This window comes from Macaca mulatta, chromosome 1 (genome assembly GCF_049350105.2).
Source record: "Macaca mulatta isolate MMU2019108-1 chromosome 1, T2T-MMU8v2.0, whole genome shotgun sequence".
In the NCBI taxonomy this organism is placed as follows: domain Eukaryota; kingdom Metazoa; phylum Chordata; class Mammalia; order Primates; family Cercopithecidae; genus Macaca; species Macaca mulatta.
Window position 1 is genome coordinate 81241754 of NC_133406.1, and position 22079 is coordinate 81263832.

Sequence of the window (22079 nt, forward strand, 5' to 3'; positions counted from 1 at the left end):
CCCTTTCTTTCCCTCAATTCAGAGGCAATAATCCCAATGATCTATTTAGACATACTGTTACCATGTGTGGTTATTTCAATTGTCAAACAGCAAATAAGCTTTCAAAGCAGGGCAAGGATAAAGAGGAGCAGTCTGCAAAATCACTTTTCTCATCAGAATCAATAGAAAACACTAACATGAAATTTTAAATCAAATGTAAAATATGTGTGAAAAAATAATTTTATGCATGCTTTTTGCATTTAAACTTTTGAGAAAACACCAACCCTTACTTGTATGTTTTCTCAGGAGCAAGAACTGTATTCCCTTAACTGTGTATCCCCAGGATATACAACAGACACTGGAAAAAGATGGATGGACGGGTGGGAAAAAGAGAGCCGGCTTTACCCAGATTTTAGAATCCATCAAATTCCTGTAATCACAGAATCGAATATTAGTGGTATGAAAGGAACTGAGTCAAGGGTAAGTCATACCACTTGAACAAAGCTAGGTGGCAATTTAAGGACAGAGGCTGAACTTGAGTTCTATCCATCCTATAAAGAATGCAGAGCTCTTGTTTATACCACAGCTTCCCATCTAAAGGTAAGCCTCCTTGGTTTTTTGCAAGCTTTAGAAATATGTCTCTGAAACCAGGAACAGAATAATTCAGGTGCTTCTCTTCAAGTATCTAATCAGTATTTACTGGAGACAGGTCTTCACCTACATTCTTCATTACATTCAAAAATTAAAGAACCACTGATTCTCTGATTTGCCTCTTCAGGCCTCTGAGACAAGAGATTTGCTACTTGTTATACAAAATCCTTCTGCCTCCAAAAGCTTTCAGATTTCACCCACTGGATAAATCAAAAGAGTTTCCATGCTGCTTATATTAAGGTAGCCTTTTGTTGAAGAAACATACATTAGAGTTAGAGGAGCTGGGACTTTGTGTACAGATTAAATGCAGTTTGAAATTGTGAATTTTAGATGTAGCATTGAATGAAAAGCTTTCAGTCTACCATGTAAGAAAGTGTTTCTCAATAAAACCAAGGGACTTAACACCTACAAATCAGTAAGTCAGTCAGAAAGCATCTGTTTCTACCTGCTGGCACACAGCACAGCACTAAAATGACATGAACCAAATGAGGGTTCCAGGAGCTCAATTTAGCTGCACTAGGACCATGACTTGGGTATGCAGAAAGGGCAGCTAGACCGGGGGTTTGCATGAGTCAGAGACCTAGAAACAGAGAAAGGAAGACAAGCCAAGCTCAGATGATATTTTGCTCCTGCTCTCCACCCTTCAGTGGGTTCCCCACTGCCTGCTGTGACTTTCAGAAGGCCCCTTGGAGCTTCTAGGACTTTTACAATAAGGTTCTAACCTATTTTTCCTTCTACCCTACTGATTCCTTGCAGGTATAGTATATTCTAGATTAAAAGACTATTTTCTGCTCCCTGAAGAGTCCAATCACATAACCACCTCCACACCTTTGCACGAGCTATCCCTCCACCTGAGATGCATCCTCCCTCCCCACCATCCTATCCTAAGTGCCACCTCTTCTCTAGAGCGTTTCCTGATTTTCCTTCCAACCTCACAGACTACCATTAATTGGATGTGGCCCCAGCTATCATGAAACTTTTGCACTTTTGTAAAAAGTAACTCACTCATGGTAATTATTTTCTAAATGGTATGGCAGTAATTTGGGAGTCTTTTTTCTTGCTCTCAATCAAAATTAGCTGAACATCTATGTGTCAGATGTTGTGCTGGGTGACTGAGACACAAAAATGAATAAAGTCGAGGTTCTTGCCCTCAGTGGGCTTGTGGTCTAGTATACGAGACAATATTATTATAGAGGGTTGCAGCTAGTGCAATGGAAACCCAGGTAAGGGAAGAACTTACTGACTAAAGAAATATGAGAGAGGTTATGGCATTTAAAAGTTGGGGATAGAGAGAAATCGGAGAAAATTTGCTCACTTAGGGAAAAAATGAGTAAGAGAGAGTTGTAGGTAAAAATAACATTTATGCAATAGTGCTTGGCTCAGGACAGGGGATAGGCACTCAATGTTTATTGAAGAATAAAGCAAAGGTCTCCAAAATTATGGCATTGTGTCAGCCCCCTCCTCCCTACTATTACTTATATTTACTAAGTGCCTACATGTTTCCCATCCTTCACACCAACCCCATAAATTAGGCACCATCATCCTCATTTTATAGATGAGGAAGCTAAGGCTCCCAAGTCCTGAGACCCCAAAGCTATCAAGTGGCAGAGCCTGATTGAGTTATTTATTATATAGAAATGTGCTAAAGTTATTTAAGTTATTTATAATATAGAAAGTTATTTATAATATAGAAATATAGCTAAAGTATTGAGTTATTTATAATATAGAAACGTGCTAAAGAATTCACCTTAAAGGAGTCACTTGTTGAACAAACTCTTGGCTCTCTTCCTTGAAGCCTGGGGGTGAGGGGTACTCTGGGCATCCTTCAAAGCCCAGCAGATCTCTGGTCAAGTGTACTGGGGCAGAAAGGAGAGAAACGGCTGAAACCATGCTCCATGCAGATTCCACGCACGGCAGGGTCCTATATGTCCCCACCAACCTAATATGAGTTCTTGCACAGCATTTGGTCTCAGTGGCCCCAAATGAGGGCCCTCTTCCTTAATGACAAAAGACAACCTGCAGAGAGCCACCCAAACATCATCTCAGGACAAGTCAGGCTTATAAAAGTTTCCCTAGGGTTCAAAGAACTGAATTGGAGCTCTGGCATTCTAAGACAAAGCATTTCATTTTTGATGGAGTTCTTGTTCCTACTTTTCTTTGTCTAATCATTTTCTCAATGTCTGCCTTTCTAGCTCAGGCTTTTTCTTCAATACTTGTACTGGGCACATGGTTTTTTTTCCTCCTAGCTGAGACGATTATATCTTGCCATTGTGGTGTTCCTTTTCCATTGAAAGCAATCAAAAATGAAAATCCACATTTCAGAACAGTGTCTATTAAATATATACCATTTTGTGTATGAAAAAAAGCACTCTCTGAGGGCTGATTTTCAGCTCTGTGTATCACCTGAAGATTAGAAGTGGGTGAGACTTCTGCTCCTCACAGGCCATTTGCATTTAGTAATCGAGAATGATGGCAGAAAGTCTGGAGTAGAAGCAACTTATTTTAAGGAATGCCTTGGTCTCAAGCATTGCTAATCAAAGTGTGGTCCTTGGATCAGCGGTAACTGCTTCACCTGGGAGCTTATTAGAAATGCAGAATCTCAGGCCCCACTCCAGACCAAATGAATCAGAATCTGCCTTTTAACAAGATCCCAGGTGATCTGTATGCACATTAAAGTTTTAGAAGCACAAGTCTAGAGCTAAGGTGTATTTGCTTTTATTGCCTTACTGGAGCCTCCATCTTCATTTCTTTCCTAAGAAAAAAAATCTCTGTATAGTGAACTCCATAGGACATCCCCCACCACCCTTGCCTGCCCAAAAGGTTTATTCATAGAAGAACTGTGAAGTGATAAATATTCTTCCAGAAATCACACTCTCAGCCTGAAGGAGTTCAAAGTGAAACGAAGCTGATGGCTAGCTTCCTGCAGCGTATGAGTGCCTAAAAAGAAAGAGCTCCGAGACTGACAGGTGACAGGAAACCCTTACTCCTATCCTCTTCTCCAAGGCTCTGGATATTTTTGCCTGGCATGATCCCCCCCGAGGAAGGCAGGGAAAAAAGACATGCTATAGGAACCTTAGAGGTAACTGTCATAAGACCGAGGTGGCCATGACATACACTGAACTCTGAAATGTTGAGGAGGATGCTCTGTAAACACGACCAAGCAGAACCAAGAGCACAAAACAAATCTCGGCTGTGCTCAGACCTCACCCATCCAATAACAATAGTCAAGACAAATGTAAATGAACCTTGATTCACTAGTCTGTCATCTATAGAAGATAAATGGACCAAGAAGATGGAAAATCACGTGGACCTGGTTTGAGAGAATGAAAGCTAGAACTGGGAGGCAAAAGCAGAGAGGAGGGGAGGAAATGATCCAGATTCACCAAATACTGTTCTGCCCCTCTATTCCCACTCATCTGTGAAGCAGAGCTGGTGTCCACGGCAGATCAGAGGCTGTGACCAGAGCCCTCGCAGGCCACACAGGTGCTGGCCTGGCCTCACACTTGACCTTTTCCTCCATGAAGAGGAAGCCTACCTCAGAGAAATCTCTATAAAAACTACAAGCACCCAAAAAGTTATTCCTTCTTAAAACAAATATACAAAAATAAAAATAAAAACCAATGTCCACCCAAAGCAAGAGTTTTTTCACTAATTTTGATACATATGCATATTGCAATAAACACCTTTATACTCTGGGCATCTTTCAGAAGTCTAAGTTGGAATGCCTGGGTCATTGATTACTCTGTGTTAAAGCCCAACGTGTTACACCTCTCCTCCACTTTTACTAATTTTTCACTCATTTTTTTTTCCATTTTCACCTTCGAATTCTCTGAAACAGCAATATTTTAAAACGTTAAAATGGTTTATTTATAGCTATCAATACTTGCTTTTCAACCAATTATAATTTATTTATATATTAACAGTATCTCAGCTCCTTCTAACGTCCACATCAACAAGCTCTAGAGAACGTTTGCAATGGACAGTAATGACGGACAGCAATGAGCAGTGAAGGCAGGGAGACTAGGCTCTGAAATTCAGACAGGAACTCCATCTGTCTTCCTCTACCACAATCAAAAGATACCCCTCCCCCAGAACCAAATACGTTATAGATTAGCCGCCCACGGAGGCTGAGGCTATCAATTTTATTTCAGCTAACTTCTACTCCATAGAAGAGCGATTCACTTTATTCTCCGAAATCAGACCTCGATGAGCAAAGCAAACTGTCAGAGGCACACCTGAAAGAACACCTCTGCATCTCCTCCCCGCCCCCAACATACACAGACACGCTGCACACGCGGGGAAAGGGAAAGTTAACTTTCAAATAAACCTGCCCCTCAGCCAGTCTGACCATGTTTCCAGACCCTTCACATTCCCAAAGGTGGTTCTTACAACTCTTGCTTAAATCCAGAGGCTGAAATCTGACTTCTATCTGCTGAAGGCATTGACAAGGGTCAGAGGTCCACAAATACATCACTCCCCCGCCCCCCCTTTCTTGGCCAAAGTGGTAATAATGGGCCAGGCTTTATTGTCTTTCCTTGGGAGAAGCCAGGCCTGGAGGCTGGTGGGAAGCTCCAGACAGAATGTGGGTGTGTGAATCTGTGCGGGCTCCACAGGGGAATTTTCAGGGAACTCCAGCGGTTTCGGAGGAGGACGGCCATAGGCTGGGACGCAGGCACCCTCGCGTTGTCAGATCCTCCTGAAGTCTGGGTGTATGGGGGAGGGGTGCAAGGCTGTCCTGGCAGCTAGGCTCTCTCTCCCCTCTGGGCCATCCCTAGGCCCTCCCAACACAGCTGGGTCACTCACCGCCCGTTAGCTGTGCAGGGCCGAAGCACAGCGCCAGCTGAAACCACAGGATCACGGCCAAGAGTCTCTGGGGGGACTGAGGTTGCTGCTGCTGCTGCTGCTGCTGCTCTAGAAATCCATCTCCAATGCTCGGGTTCATTCCATGATACATCTTTCATCCAGAGAGGGCATCCAGCTTGCAAGGGTCTGCAACCAGAAGCGGAACACCACAATAAGCCAGTCTGTCCGGGCTCGGGGGCCACGCTCTCCCTCCTCCGCTCTGGGACCCGGCGCCTCGGCTTCCCAGGCTCCATCCTGGTTCCTCCCCCGCGCGGCCCCCGCCCCCTTTCCCACGGCGAGGTCCCCCGCCTTCCCCCGAGCCGGGTGCACTGAGTAACAGCCGCCGTGGGATGCTGCGCGTGCTGGTGGATGGAGGACAGGAGGGAGGGCAGGGGTTAGCGCACATTGGCTCCGCGCCGGTCCCCGGGATTCAGCAGCTGTGCCCACCACAGGAAAGTCTAAAGCCTCCCCGCGTCTCGGGGCCGAGAGGACACTTTTCCCTGGGCCTATACATTGCACTCTGGGAATCTCACAACGTGGCACCGTCTCCCCCAGCTACTTCTCTGGTTTTCCTCGGGATTGGGATGGATCCTACTGCCCCAGTCCCCACTGAGATTTCAATGCGCTGTCAAAAAAAAAAAAAAAAAAGAGAATTTCTCCCTTGGGGAGCAGCACCAGGCACCAACTCCCCCTCCCCGGCCTGCGAGCGCCTCCCCGGGACAGAAGCCCCTTCCGGGGCTTTCGGTTTTACCTGTGGGTCTCATGCATGCAGCTTCCTTCCCTCCTCCGCCTCCTCCCCCCGCCAGTCTAACCCGCATCTGTGCGCGACCTCTGCTGCCGCCGCTGCGCGAGCGAACGAGACGGAAGCTTCGGCGGCGGCGCCCGGCTCCAGCTCCCCCGCCCGCGCACTCCCTCCCCAGGCGCCCCCGAGCGGGCGGGTGCGGGGGGAGGACTGGAGCCCGGCCGCGCGCCCCCGCGGAGGCGCCCGCGCGCCCGCTACCTGAACTCGCGAGCGCGCGGCGGCGGCGGCGCGGAGAGAGGGAGGGGGCGGGGACGGGGTGAGGTGGGGGGCGGGGACGGGGCGAAGGGTGCGCGGGCGCGCGAGCACGCGCCTCTGCCAACCCAGCCGGCGCCGCGGCGGGGCCGGCGACCGGCGAGGGCGGGGACGGGTAAGGGGCCAGCCGCCGCGACCAATGGGAAGCCCGCGCGCCTGCACCTGTCGGGGCGCGAGGCGCCGGCTGCCGCTCTCGCACAAGCACGCAGTTGGGTCGCCCCTTCCGCGGCGCTGGACTGCGGCCCCTGCCCAGGCTGCGCGCCAGGTCAGGTGCCCACCCCGGCCTCCGCGCTGCCTCTGGTGCCCCCAGCCCGCGGCGCGGCGCGGCGCAGGAGAGCGCTCCGCCCTAGAACTGGCGCCGCGGCGGTGGCTCCAGACCCGGGACGAGTGCGCAGCCGGCCGCTCCCATCCCCAGAACGCTCGCCACGGACTCGGTTAACTTGAGCACTGCCAGTTGCTCAAGTCTCTTAATTTCCCGCTTTAACCCCTCCCCGCTCCCACCTCCGCCGAGGCTCTGCGCGTCCCCGGGGAGACCGAAGGACGACCTGAGGCAGCTGAGAGACACTCTCCCCCTCCCCCGCACCCGTGGTATTTTCCCTCTGCCAGCCGCAGGCGTTGTGAGTGAGGACCCCTGTGCGGTCTTGGAGATGCGCGGGCCCCTCGGAGCCTCGGCCTGGGAGGCGCTCCCCTGGGCGGGGAAGCGGGGGTGGCGGGTGATCGGTGACACGCAGGTTGGGTATCTGGAGGAGGGGAGGCTTCCGGGGTCTTAGATCGGAAGCCAAGGGGTCGGTGGTAATTGCCCTCCCAGCCCCAAGTGGAGAGAGTTGGCCTGGTCGGTCCCCTCTCTCTGCGCCGATTCTTTTGTGGGAGCTCAGCCCGCAGTGGTTGCAGCTCTCACTCCCTGCCGGCTCTGACCGCCCGCGGTCGGTTTCAAGATAGGGAAGCCCGCATTCCAGCCGCATTGATTAAGAGGTGTCAGGTAATGAGGTGGCGTCCACCCGCCGCACTTTAGAACCAGTGACACTCCATGACTCTGTAGCAATTTATGGATATGAAAACTATGTGCCTGATACAGCTACCAAATCATCCCTTGCTTCTGTCGACTTTCCCAAAATCTCACATACTGATGGTAGTTGGGAAATTACAGCTTTTACTGTGTCAACTCTTACTGGGAGTGATTTTAACACATTCTTTCAGGATAGATTAGCTTTTAGTAGATAAGTTAAGCTCCGTTATTTTGTTTTTTGTTTTTGCGTGTGTGTGAACTTGAGATGGCAGCTTTACACAAAATAAACAAGATTTTGACTAGCACAAGTCCAGCTTTGAAACAGCTTGTACTTTGGGACCCCAAAATATTAGTAGGGGACCTTCCACCTTCCCAAGGTCCTGTGACTGTCTCTACAGTTTGAATATTTATTCCATTTTTCTTTCTTAGTAAATTTTCTAAATCTTTTTAAATATCCACCAGATCAATGACGGTCAGAAATATTTGTTGACCATGCACATGTTCTTAACAATTGTAAGAGGTATATCCAAGTGCTGTTGAAATCTGTTCTTTGGCTGGAGTACAATCTATTTTTACAGAGAATGTTGGGACTGAAAGGAACATTCAAGTTTATCTGATCCAAACATGGGATCTATGCTTGAGTCTCCTCTCTGACATTTCTAATAAGTGGTCATTCAGCCTCATTGAATACTTATCAAGGTAGCCTGTTTATATTTGCCAGCAGGTCTCTTAGAAAAGTCTTTCTTATATTGAACTGAAATCTACATCCCTGAAACCTTTACCCACTGATTCTGGCTCTCACCTGTGGGCCCATGCAGCTAAATAGAATTCCTCTTTCTTAGGAGAGCATCTCATGGCTTTGGAGATGGCTTCATGTTCCCTTGAGTCTTCTCTTCTCTGGGTCACGCATAGCCATTTCCTTCAGTGCTGCAATTCCCAGACTTTTCACCAGCCTGTGGCCTTTCTCTAACCCAGTTTCTCAATGATCACCCACCCCCAACAATCAAAGTTTGTTTCCAGAAAGAGGCCCTACTTTCGTTCTGTGGGTTCTGACCAGTACAGGCCAGTAGTGTTGCTTTCTGTATTTTAAACAACTTGCTTCTATTAATTCAACTGAAGAAGACAAGCATTTGGAGGGCAACTACAGCATAACATATTGTTATTATTATTACATATGTTGTTATTATTAATCATTTTCTACATTATCCCATGTATTATTTTTGTAGGGCTGCCAAAACAAAATACCACAGACTGGGTGGCGTAAACAACAGACATTTATTTTCTCACAGTCCTGAAGGCTGGAGGTCCAAGATCAAGGTGCCGGCAGGGTTTGTTCCTTCTGAGGTCCCTGTACATTGCTTGCAGATTACCATCTTCTCCCTGTGTGATCACATGGTCTTTCCTCTGTTGTGTCTGTGTCCTCTTCGCCTCTTTTTATAAAGACACCAGTCATATTCGATTAGGGAACACCCTAACGACCCCATTCTAACTTCATTGCCCTTTTAAAGACCCTGTCTCCAAATATATTCATGCTCTGAAGTACTGGGAGTTAGGGATTCAACCTATAAATTTTGGGGGGGACACAATTGAGCCTGTAACATCCCACAACAAAAATACAGTATATTTTTTAAAGTGTAAAATATAAAACAGAAACATACTCATCATGGGTGAGGATGGTGAAGACAAAGGAGGTCAGTCCATTTTTTTGGAGACCATCCAGCCAATGAAAGCCTCAGATTTGAAGTTAAGACAGTTCAGGCCGGGCGCGGTGGCTTACGCCTGTAATCCCAGCACTTTGGGAGGCCAAGGGCAGATCACAAGGTCAGGAGATCGAGACCATCCTGGCTAACACGGTGAAACCCCGTCTCTACTAAAAATACAAAAAAATTAGCCGGGCATGGTAGCGGGCGCCTGTAGTCCCAGCTACTTGAGAGGCTGAGGCAGGAGAACGGCATGAACCCAGGAGGCGGAGCTTGTAGTGAGCTGAGATCGGGCCACTGCACTCCAGCCTGGGTGACAGAGCAAAGACTCCGTCTCAAAAAAAAAAAAAAAAGTTCAACTTCTTCCTAATAGTTTTTCTGCCATTCCACAGCTATTTCTATGAATACCTTCTACCTAAGGGAGTTTACAAAAGGAGTCATCTTGAATTTATTTTGTTATGTATTTTTCTGAAGAAGAGGAAGGAAATGAGGGTAGATGGAATGTAGAAGAGAATATGGTTTACTTCCTATTAAGTGGGAGCAGGTACGGAAACCTGACTTTATCTCTCTTCCTCTCTCAACTCCAGAACCAATACCACTGGGGACAGGAACTAAAGCAAAACCTCAGAGTCCTCCTCCCAAAGACAGGAGAGCACCAGGGGCTTTTTTTCTTAGAGACTGTGCCCCTCGTCTGATTACATGCCTTCCGTCTACCCTCCATGCATGAAGTTCCCCACTGTTTTCACTCTTCTTTCCTCGTGGTATATATTATGATTTCACTTTTGGTGGCCAGTAATAGTTCACTCTATATATAGAGTTGAGCACTGACTATGAACTGGACAAGCTTCTAGATGCTGGGAGTTCAACAGTGAACAAAGACAAAAACCCCTGCCTTCAGCTTTGTGCAGTAGCAGTATCATAGCCAATGAAGTTTATCTCAGGTGATTATTGCTAATTGAAAAAAACCCTGCCTTCCAGGAACTATTCTAGTTAAGGAAGACAGATGAGAAGAAAAGAAGGAAAACATTTTCTGTGCTAGATGGTGTTAAGCGCTAAGCAGAATAATACATTTGGGAAGAGGTAGAAGAAAAATGTAGGTTACAGTATGGGCTAAGTTGTAACAAAGTGTTCCAAATATATAGTAAATTAAATGGAAGTTTATTTCTCAAATATGTAAATTTCTTACCGTTGGAGGTACAGGGCATGGTAAAATGTCTGGGGCATATCTGCTCCAGAGTCATTCAGGAACCTAGGTTCCTTCTCTCATTACTCTGTTGTTCCCTGAGGTCTTCATTTGCATCATTGAAGCTGGATCGTTGGCATTTCTGGGGTCTGGCCCAAAGGAAAGCCGTTGGGGGGTGGTATGGAGAGAAAGAAAAGAAAAGTATAAGGTAACAATTTTCTTTCAGGCAAATGAGGAAGAAGTTACACAAATTAGTTCTCTCACATTATCATTACTGAGAACCTAGTCACATGGCCATACCTAGCTGCAAGGGAAGTTGGGAAATGTAGTCTTTATTGGACAGCCTGGAGACCAGAAAGAAGAGAATGGATTGGAGGGGACATGGGAAACTGGCAGTCTATGGCACCTTATGTATGAAGATAGAGATGGTGACTTATTTTTCTTAATCAATATTCAAAGGAAAATAAATCATTCGCACCAATCTCTTACTGACATTGAAAACCAAACTGGAGCCAGTTGTTCTTCTCTTCTGGCTTTCCTCAATCCTGCACACCCAGGAATACACACAATCAACCAGAAACCCTTTAATGAGCCCAGAACATACCAGAACATGAGCCTGGCATGGTACCAAATGCTGTGTTTGGGTGTAAATCTAGAATTTGCAAAGTATCTGATTCACCCATTGTCTCTGCCTTGGAGAGACACTCAGCAAGGAGACAAGCTTCAGGGGCTGGAGTGTGGAACAGGATAAATAAGCTCATTCAGTCACACTCCCATCCATTCTTCCTTCCATTCGAAGTGCACTTACGGTGTACCGAGCATATTTCAGTCATTGTGCCAGGTATGGAGAATACAAAAACAAAAACACAATCCTTACTTTTAACAAGTTTATAATCTATGGGGAGAGTTGAAAGACAAACCTGCAGTTATACAGTCATGGGGTAATTGCTGTAATTGGAAAGTACATAAGAGAAGGTGGTAGGAAAGGGGTCCTGGAGGTGACCTCATATGTCATATGAGGGTGTCTGTGTGTGTGTGCGTGTGTCAGAAATGAAGGGGAAAGGATATACAGTGAGTTTTCTAGGCAGAAGGAATAGCTTGTGCAAAGGTCAGGAGGGAAGGGTTGGGGACAGAGACCAAGGTTAGAATTTAGAATGCAAGTTGGAAAATGCCAAGAGATAAAACTTCTGAGAAGCACTCGGACCGTATTAGAAAGCCATACAGAAAAGTGTAGCTTGTGTCTGCAGACCGAGGGAGAAGACCATGGAGGGGTGGGAAGAAACTGGAGAGGTGAACCAGAAAGGGACTATTGCCCATTGGCCCATAGATACGTGAAAGGTGCTCAATATCATTAATTAATTGGGGAATGCCAATTAAGACAAGAGACACTGTTTTCACCCATCAGATGGATTACAAATACTATGTTTGATAATATCAGGTGTTTGGTGATAATGCAGGGAAAAGGGAGCTCCAATATTCTGCTGGTAGGATTATAAATTTCTGTGTATTGACCACGTCTTTTATTTTCTGTATTTTGATGCTTTGACATTTGGGACCTTGGTGACCCTCAAGGGGCTGCCCTTCCCAGAACTAGACAATTCCTAGAGATGGTAGACTACACCCCCTCCCACCCTCCTCTATGAGCTGTCACACTTAGGACCACTATTCTCTGGCCCTTATCACCCCAGGTCCAGGTACCAGACAACTAGGCACAGCCCCTATGCCCCAGAGTCCACTGAAGCCATTCAAACTAGTCCGCTGAAGCCATTCAAACTAGCCCATCTTAAATCTGTTTACACTGCCTCACCTATTCCTTCCTGTGAAAGTACAATAAAGGCTCTTGTCCATGTTCCCCACCACACTCTCACTCCTTCTGCCTCTAGACCTACCTGGTGCTTCCCCACGTGGCCCTGCATGGTGTGCCATACCCCTGCCTCTAGGCACCTCTGACTCTAAAAACTTTTTCCTTCATGACAGTCATTTCTATGTCTGTGTGTCTTAACATACCTAATTAAAACAAATCCCAGGCACTTTTAGAACAGGCCACCACTAGCAAGGAGGGGAGGCTGGGCACAGTGGCTCACGCCTGTAATCCCAGCACTTTGGGAGGCCAAGGCGGGTGGATCACAAGGTCAAGAGATCAAGACCATCCTGGCCAACATAGTGAAACCCCATCTCTACTAAAAATACAAAAATTAGCTGGGCGTGGCAGCACACGCCTGTAGTCCCAGCTACCCGGGAAGCTGAGGCAGGAGAATTGATTGAACCCAGGAGGCAGAGGTTGCAGTGAGCCGAGATCGCACCACTGCACTCCAGCCTGGCAAAAGGGTGAGACTCCATCTCAAAAAAAAAAAAAAAAGAAAGAAAGAAAAAAAAAACGAGAAAGGGATCCTGCAATTGCACTGTTCAGCATCTACCCCTAAAGAAACCCTGATGCATTCACTTGGATACTTCGTCTACTAAACAGAGATGGTGCCAGTACTTACTTCACACAACCATTAAGGGGAATGGCATTATTCCTGAAGAGCACCTAGCACATAGTAAGTGCTCAGGAAAGTAGATCCAAAGATATTCACTGCAGATGTTTTTCTAAAAGTGGAAAATTGGAAATAAGCTGAATGATGGAATGACTAAATAAATTGTGGTCTAGTCATACTAAGGAACACTATGTAGCCATTAGGAATAAATTAGATTTCCACCTAAGAACAGGAGAGCTCTGTGAAACATTGTTGCTGAGCAAAAGAAGCAAATTGTAGAACACAATGTACAGCAAGATACAATTTATGGAAAGGCAATACCATAGATTTTCTATGGATTTATATGAACACAAAAGAAAAAAGTCTGAAATGATTCACCGCAGTGGGGTTACATCCAGGTTAGCGTGAGCAGATTGAATTGTTTGGGAAGGTTGGTCAAAAATACTTTAGTTTTATTGCTATGACTTTTATTATTTCGGGAGTGGTGAGGAGATTATGTAATACTAGGGTAATTAGGAACTAATTTGAAATTCACAGGATGCGAGAAAAAAGATAAACAAAGCGGTTAGAAAGTGGGAATGAACTTGGGGCTTAATGAGATGGAGTTAACTTTGAGAATACCATGAAAAATAGAAATAATAAGATCTGTCTCATAAGGGGTTCTTTGACTGAAGGCTTTCCCTTGGACGAAGAAGGGAGGGATGTGCAATAATGTTAACTGCTAAACTCGTTTGCCATTTTGTTAAAGAGCAACCTTGAGCTCCTCTCCAGAGCTTCCCCTCCTCATAGGAGGTGGGATAAGAGCCCCCTCTGTCCCTCCCTGGAAGTTTCCTCATCCCACACTATATCCTTAGCTGCGAGTTGGCTGGTTTCCTGTGATAATTAGGTGGGTTAAACTGCCATAACAGATAAGGCAAAACATGTAATGACTCCAATGTAATAGAAGTTTCTTTTTCTCTCATAGGACAGTCCAGGGTGATGAGGGAGGGGCACAAATTGGGGAGTTGAAGATGAGTGGAGTTGGGGCACAGCAGTCCTTCAGGAACCCAGGCAGAAAGCAACTTTGTTCCAGTCAACACATGGTTTCCAAGAGTTTCTGGTCTTTGCCATTTCAGCTGTTTTATAAGATTTAAAGATGGCTGGACACACCACAGTGGCATTTGGATAGATGAAAGGTAGAATTCTTTGTTACTTACAGCTCCAAACAAGAAAAGACTGCCACACAGGGCCACACAGAGATTGCACCAGGACTGTTTGGGCCTGTTTATGTACGGCAAGTGGAATGGGGTTAGCTAGGTTTTGTGGACTCCCTGTGAACTGTCTGATTTGAGTAATTTGAGTAATTTCAGCGGGCTGTGGAGCATAGTGGTTACCTCTGGTTGTCTGGGACTCAGGGCAACCAGGGCAGTGGCCCCATATGAGTGCCCAAAAAGGGAATTGGTTGAGTGATTGGGGTTGTGGACTCAATCAGCTAATCAAGAAGCAGAACTGACCAGCCTTAAGCCAGGGCCTCAAAACTTGGGTCAAGACAATATTATATTTATATAATATATAAATATATATGTGTACATATATGTTATCTATATTACAGTATACATATTTATATATGTGTTACATATATTACACTATATATAATTATATAATATGTAATATATTGCATAATATATAATTATGTATATTATATAACTACCTATTCTATAATATGCAATATAACATAATTAATTATATATAATTATAAAATTATATAATCAATTAATTATAATTAATATAAAATATATAATTAACATATAACATAATATACAATTTTGTATGTTATATATTATATAATTTTACATAGAATTAAAATTATATATTTTACATAATTATATATTATATAACATGTGATATATAATGTATTATATATTATATAATATAAATATATATTATACCTTATATAATACAAATATATATTATACATAAATATTTATATAATTAGATATAATACATGCCATTCGATCATTAAAAAGTCAGGAAACAACAGGTGCTGGAGAGGATGTGGAGAAATAGGAACACTTTTACACTGTTGGTGGGATTGTAAACTAGTTCAACCATTATGGAAAACAGTATGGCGATTCCTCAAGGATCTAGAACTAGATGTACCATATGACCCAGCCATCCCATTACTGGGTATATACCCAAAGGATTATAAATTATGCTGCTATAAAGACACATGCACACATATGTTTATTGCAGCACTATTCACAATAGCAAAGACTTGGAATCAACCCAAAGGTCCATCAGTGACAGATTGGATTAAGAAAATGTGGCACATATACACCATGGAATACTATGCAGCCATCAAAAAGGATGAGTTTGCGTCCTTTGTAGGGACATGGATGCAGCTGGAAACCATCATTCTTAGCAAACTATCACAAGAACAGAAAACCAAACACCGCATGTTCTCACTCATAGGTGGGAACTGAACAATGAGATCACTTGGACTCAGGAAGGGGAACATCACACACAGGGGCCTATCATGGGGGGGGGGGGGAGGGATTGCATTGGGAGTTATACCTGATGTAAATGATGAGTTGATGGGTGCAGCACACCAACATGGCACAAGTATACATATGTAACAAACCTGCACGTTATGCACATGTACCCTACAACTTAAAGTATAATAATAATAAATTAATTTAAAAAAAAACATGCCATTATATATAATGTATTATTGTATGCATATAATTATTTTTCTTACATCAGCCCATGGGGAGAAAGGATAAGGCATATATGGGCCAGACCCCAAAGTGGCCCACATCTATTCTGCCCTCATTCCATTGACCATAATGAGGTCACATGGCCAACTAGTCACATGGTCTCACGTAAGTGCAAAATGACCTGGGAAGTGTAGTCTCAGGGACAACTGTTCCTAAGGTTGAAAGGAAGTTCAGATTTCAATGGGCAACTAGCTGACTCTCCCAAAGGGCTGTAAATTAATCTACACTCATAATTTATTTGCTTTTTTTTTCTTGCTTTGTTCATATTTGTTTCACCTGCTTACATGGTAAGCTCCTTTAGGGCAAGGACCATAATGTTCTCTTGCTTTGGATGCTTTCCCCAGCAATTAATTCTGTATCCAGTGGGGTTCTTAATGGATAAGCTTCTCATTAAACAAGCCCCAAGTAATTTCAATATGCAAAGGTAACTGCCACTTCAGAGTCGGTGTAAATGTCTGATACTTAGAATATGATTTCAGCTAGTTAAATTTATATCACTGGGGTAAAAAAACAACAACAGAAATATTCTCTGGGCCTTTCACCTTTTTATTTAATTCTGAGTTGGATAAAATGCTTCCAATAACTTTAAGCTTTGGACTCTGTATAGCAATATTTCGTTCTTGGATTAAATTAAACAAATATTGCTAATGAGATGGTTCAACATCATCACCACCTATTGTCATGTTTTCCATTTCAGTTGACTACCAGGTAAAGGTAAATCAGTGCTTTCAAAAATACTTTCAGTAATTACATTTTAAAATGTTATTTTCCTGACCTTTTTCTTTCATCTCATTTTCTATCACACTGCCTTCATTTTCTACCATACTGCCCTTTTTTTTTTTTTTTTTTTTTGGTTTCTTAAACACTCTTACCTTTAAAACCACTGTCATGGACATTTTCTTCAGGAGGGTTAATACTTAATGGCACCAAGAAAAGGGGTGAGAAGAAAACAAACCTCAGCTATGAAATCACTTACTCGACTTTCATCCAGAATTTATTGAGTGCCTAAAATATGCTGAACATAATGCAAATCCATAAAAATGCAAATAGACATCATCTCAGCCTTAGAGCTCATAGTCATAAACCCAGGCCTATGTTTCTTTTATATACATTTTTAAAATTCAGGCACCTATTCATTCAACAAATATGTATTGAGTTCTACTATGTGCCAGGCACTGCTTTGCATGCTAGAAATATACAACTAAACAAAGCAAAGATTCCTGTCTTCCTGGAGCTTATATACAAGTGGAGAGAGATAGGCAATAATTTATCTCCACTCCCTATATCTCCAATCCAGAAGTGATTTTTTTAACCTGTGAAGTTCTCTGATATTTTAGCATCTTTCCTTTGGCAACTGCTACTATCTAGAAGGTGTATCCAAGTTGAAAAAGAACAAGGACTGGATCTTAATCTTTATATCTACCACTATGGCTAGGACAGGGTTAATAAATGCTCATTGGCTCAATGAATGAATGAATTTGTCTTTTCACAAAAGCGTAACCAGTGCAGACAAAGCAAATGAAGACTCACAGGATGCTGAATGGGCTTTTTAAATTTCCATTATCTGAAGGTATACTAGTCCATTTTCATACTGCTATGAAGAAATACCCAAGACTGGGTAATTTATAAAGAAAAATATGTTTAATGGACTTACAGTTCCACATGACTGGGGAGGCCTCACAATCATGGTGGAAGGCAAAGGAAGAGCAAGGCATGTCTTACATGGAGGCAGGCAAGAGGGCGTGTGCAGGGGAACTGCCCTTTATAAAACCACAAGGTCTCATGAGACTTATTTTCTTTTTCTTTTCATTTTTGTTTTTGAGACAGAGTTTTGCTCTTGTCGCCCAGGCGACAATGGTGTGATCTTGGCTCACTGCAACCTCCGCCTCCCAGGTTCAAGCGATTCTCCTTTCTCCTGCCTCAGCCTCCTGAGTAGGGGGATTATGGGCACCCACCACCACACCTGGCTAATTTTTATATTTTTAGTAGAGGCGGGATTTCACCAGATTGGCCAGGCTGGTCTCAAACTCCTGACCTCAGGTGATCTGCCCGCCTCAGCCTCCCAAAGTGCTGGAATTACAGACGTGAGCCACCGCACCTGGCCAAGACTTACTTTCTATCATGAAAACAGCATGGGAAAACCCACCTCCATGATTCAATTATCTCTCACTGGGTCGCTCTGATGACACTTGGGGATTATGGGAGCAACAATTCAAGATGAGATTTGGGTGGGGACACAGAACCAAACAATATCAGAAGGCAACAAAGTAGCCAGAAGCCGGATGGGATTTGCTTCCACACCCCTACCCTGCCTTCTCCCTGCCTGGTTTGGGGGCTGGGATGGAAGGGCACAGGAGCAGACTACATCTACCATTGTAGATTGCGTTGCAAGTAAATTTTGCAATGGGCTTTATATCATGATTTTTTATTCTCAAGGGAGAATTTTAATTATATAGTTATCATAACAGTATGAGAAAAATCTGGAAAACTTCAAGGCATGCCTGGGACATTGTGGACAACCCTTTGTGCCTAGGGAGCATGTGTGTTTAGGGGTGGATTGCAAGGTGGTTGTTAGAAATACAGATGGAACGTCTTATTGGGGTCACACACAAAAAATTGAACTTTATCAAAAGACAGTGGGAAGCCATCAAGTGATTTTTTTTAAGTTCCAGGGTACATAGGCAAGTTTGCTGCACCTATCAACCCATCACCTAGTTATTAAGCCCAGCATACATTAGCTATTTTTCCTAATGCTCTCCCTTCCCCAGCACCCCACCCCTGACAGGCCCCAGTGTGTGTTGTTCCCTTCCCTGTGTCCATGTGTTCTCATTGTTCAGCTCCCATGTATAAGTGAGAACATGTGGTGTTTGGTTTTCATTCCTGTGTTAGTTTGCTGAAGATAATGGCTTCCAGCTCCATCCATGCCACTGCAAAGGACATGATCTTGTTCCTCTTTATAGCCACATAGTATTCCATGATGTATATGTATCACATAGATGCTGGTGAGGCTGTAGATAAATAGGAATGCTACTGGTTCAACCATTGTGGAAGATGGTGTGGTGATTCCTCAAAGATCTAGAACCAGAAATACCATTTGACCTAGCAATCTCATTACTGGGTGTAAACCCAAAGCAATATAAATCATTCTATTACAAAGATACATGCACGCGTATGTTCATTGCAGCACTATTCACAATAGCAACATGGAATTAACCCAAATGCCCATTAATGATAGACTGCATCAAAGGATTTTGAGTGAGGAAGTATCATGATCAGTTGAACCAGATACTAGTCTTTTAGGAAGCATGAAGTCTGGATGGGAAAAGAATAGGACAAGGAGACAATGAAGAAGCTTCCCAACCCAGGTAAGGGATAATGAGGTATGAACAAGAGCAATAGCAGCAGCCAAGGGAGGTTCTGAAGAGGGGCAATGGTAAGATCTCAGGGACCCCTGCGTATTGAGGGTGAGGGAAAAAGATAATGCAAAGATGACATCAAGACGTAGAGTTTAAGAGACTGAGCTATAAACCTATAAACCTGCTAACAAAAGCAGGGAATACAAACAAAAAAGGAGATTTTGTGAGGATGGTTATGAATTCAGTGTTGGAAATGTTGGGTTTGAGTTGCCAGAAAAAAGTCCATATGGAGATACCCAGTAAGTGGTTGGAAACTCAGTCTCATGAGCTTTGTAGAGGGCTCCAAGGAAGAGAAGCAGGTCCCTGAGCTGCTCCAAGGCTGTCGGCTAAAGCCACAGAATAGATGCACTTGCATAAGGAGTGCACGATGAAAAGGGAGGAGGCCCTGGAGAGAACTTTTGGGACCTGTGCTATAGGAGAAAGAAGAAATGGAGGGAGTGAGGGAGGGAGAACAGTCGGTGAAAACAAAAAAAGGGCAGTGGGTCTTAAACTGTAGAGAGTAGAAAAAGTACCCAGAAATGTTAATGCAGACTGTGAGGCCATCCTGAGGCTGTCTCAGGGGAACCAGATTCAGTAGGCCTGGAATGGGGTCTAGGGACATGCAACTTAAAGCACATGCCTGCTTCCTTTTCTATTGAGCCCCAAATTCAGCATCTTAAAAAACAAGGAAACATTTTTGATCTCATGGTTTCTATAAATCAGGAATCTGGCTCCAGGCCCTAGGCCTCTGGTGAGGTTGCAGTCAAGTTGTCGGCTGGGCTGCAGTGATCTAAAGACTTAACTTGGGTAAAGGATCTGAATGAAGATGAGTGTCCTCATAACATGGCTTCTGGCTCCCCAGGAGCAAGTGATCCATGAAAGTAAGGCAGAGACCACAAGATCTTTTACGACAAAGCCTCATAAGTCACACTTGTCATGTCTGCAAAATCCTATTGTTTACATAGATGGGTTGAATTCAGTGTGGGAGGAGAGGTCACAAGGGTGACAGGAGACACAATCAGGAGGCCCACCTTGAATAATAAACATGTTCTTACACCTCTAGACTGATTTTGATACCAATGGTTCTCGGGTGCTGTGGCTCACGCCTGTAATCCCAGCAGGTGATTGTGAGGCCAAGGTAGTAGGATGGCTTGAGCTCAGGAGTTTGAGGCCAACCTGGGAAACAGTGAGACCCTGTCTCTACAAACATTTTAAAAGTTAGCTGGGCATATTGGCATGTGCCTGTAGTCCAAGCTACTCAGGAGGCTGAGGCAGGAGGATTGCTTGAGCCTGGGAGGTCAAGGCTACATTAAGTCATAATCCAACCACTGCACTCCAGTCTGGGCAACAAAGTGAGACTCCTTTTTAAAAAAAAGAACCCAAGTGACCCTTGGAGAAACACTGGGTGGAGAGAAGAAAAAGTAAGCAAAGTAAGTCAAGGAAGGAAAGAAATTCAGTCGAATGGAAGATGGACCTCAGTGCCAAATAGAACCAAGAAATCAAGATGAGACTGAGAAGAGACCACTGGATTTGGCCTCTAGAACATAGTCTTGACCTTCTAAACTCTAAAACAACACTTCTAGAGAAACACAACATTTTTAGAAAATGCAACCTATGGTAAGAAATATATTTTACTTCAACACCTGGTACATAGTTCACCCATAGATAGAAACAAACATTTCATGACTTCATATCTACGTCTACTACATGAGAAGCACTCATATTTCTTATTGTATTATAAAGTATGTCTTTTTTTAAAATGCTAGCCAAAGTCCACTAAATTGATGTTGTTGATTGTTAATGCATCCTGAGCTGAAGTTTGAAAAAACAATGTGAACATGTCTGAATAACAAAGATGATGATGATGATGATGATGATGATGACAAGTACAAGAAGCACATTTTGAGTGTTTATGCTAGGAGTATACACTATTTGTTAAATGTAATGATATGAATTATCTCATTCATGACAACCCTATACTTCAGTACTACTATCACAACTTTAGATGAAAAATTTGAATACTTAAAGAACTTAAGTAAGTTGCCCAAGGTCATATGATTCAGAGATCAAAACTATAATTTATTTTAATCTAAGCAATATGACTTCAGAGTTCACATTTTAGAACTCTGCTGTCCAATATGGAGGGCACCAGCCACATGTGCCTCTTTTAATTTTAATAAGTTAGAATCAAATAAAATTAAAAGTATGTTTCCTCAGTCATGTCAGCCATATTTCATGTGCTCAGCAACTTCCTGTGGGCTCCATATTGGATAGCACAGATGCAGAGCATTTCCCTTATCTCAGAAAGTTCTGTTGGACGGCGCTGCCGTAGAGCTAAACTATAAGGGTCATGGGAGATGGAAGTCACCTGAGCATAGTTGTAAGGAGAGAGAGAAAAGAAGGAAGAGGAGTCAAAATAGGGGATGCAGGAGCCAGCAAGGGCCTAGGGAAGATGGAGGGACAGAATCAGAGTAGGGGGAATGGGCTTTGGCAAGAGACAGGGTCAATTTCCACCCTGTGTCAGAAAGAAGGAGACAATGGATGAAGACCCAGCGGAAGGGGAAGTTGAGGAAGTTTCCTTTTATGACCTTGAACTTGTTTAAAATGTAGGGGCTGAGAACAGGAGCAAAGAGTGAGTGGGCAAAGGTGTGGTCAGGGGCTTGAGTCAGATAGAAAAGATTAGAAATCATCCCTGCACTAGGTGACATATACAAATAGAGGCACTGATACCTACCACTGACTGGCTTAGCAGTGTTAGACACTGGGAATTTTAATTTATTTTTTCTTCTTTTTTTTTTTTTTTTTGAGACAGAGTCTCATTCTGTCACTTAGGCTGGAGTGCAGTGGTGCAATCTCTGCTCACTGCAACCTCTGCCTCCCGGGTTCAAGCAACTCTCCTGCCTCAGCCTCCCGAAGAGCTGGGATTACAGGTGCCTGCCACCATGCCCCCAGGTAATTTTTGTATTTTTAGTAGAGATGGGGTTTCAGCATGTTGGCCAAGCTGGTCTCGAACTCCTGACCTCAAGTGATCCTCCC

The 22079-nt window shown here is 44.0% G+C and overlaps 1 protein-coding gene and 1 pseudogene across 10 annotated transcripts in view; one reads left to right on the plus strand and one right to left on the minus strand.

The window, feature by feature from the left end:
- Positions 1-6334, minus strand: part of SUSD4 (sushi domain containing 4) — a 148168-nt gene extending 141834 nt beyond the window's left edge. For 5 of the 10 annotated variants that reach the window (XM_077938503.1, XM_015115575.3, XM_077938483.1 and 2 more), the window contains exons 1-2: positions 6224-6334; positions 5434-5619 (exon numbers count right to left, since the gene is read on the minus strand). In XM_077938503.1, the coding sequence (XP_077794629.1) occupies positions 5434-5584 (151 nt within the window). In that variant the 5' untranslated portion in view covers positions 5585-5619; positions 6224-6334. Of the gene's footprint in view, positions 1-5433; positions 5620-5876; positions 6098-6223 lie in introns of all 10 variants that reach the window. The other 5 variants (XM_077938509.1, XM_077938492.1, XM_077938527.1 and 2 more) reach the window with 2 other exon arrangements.
- Positions 6335-10128: 3794 nt separating this feature from the next.
- LOC144338911 (U4 spliceosomal RNA) lies at positions 10129-10201 on the plus strand (annotated as a pseudogene).
- The last annotated feature ends 11878 nt before the right edge of the window (positions 10202-22079 follow it).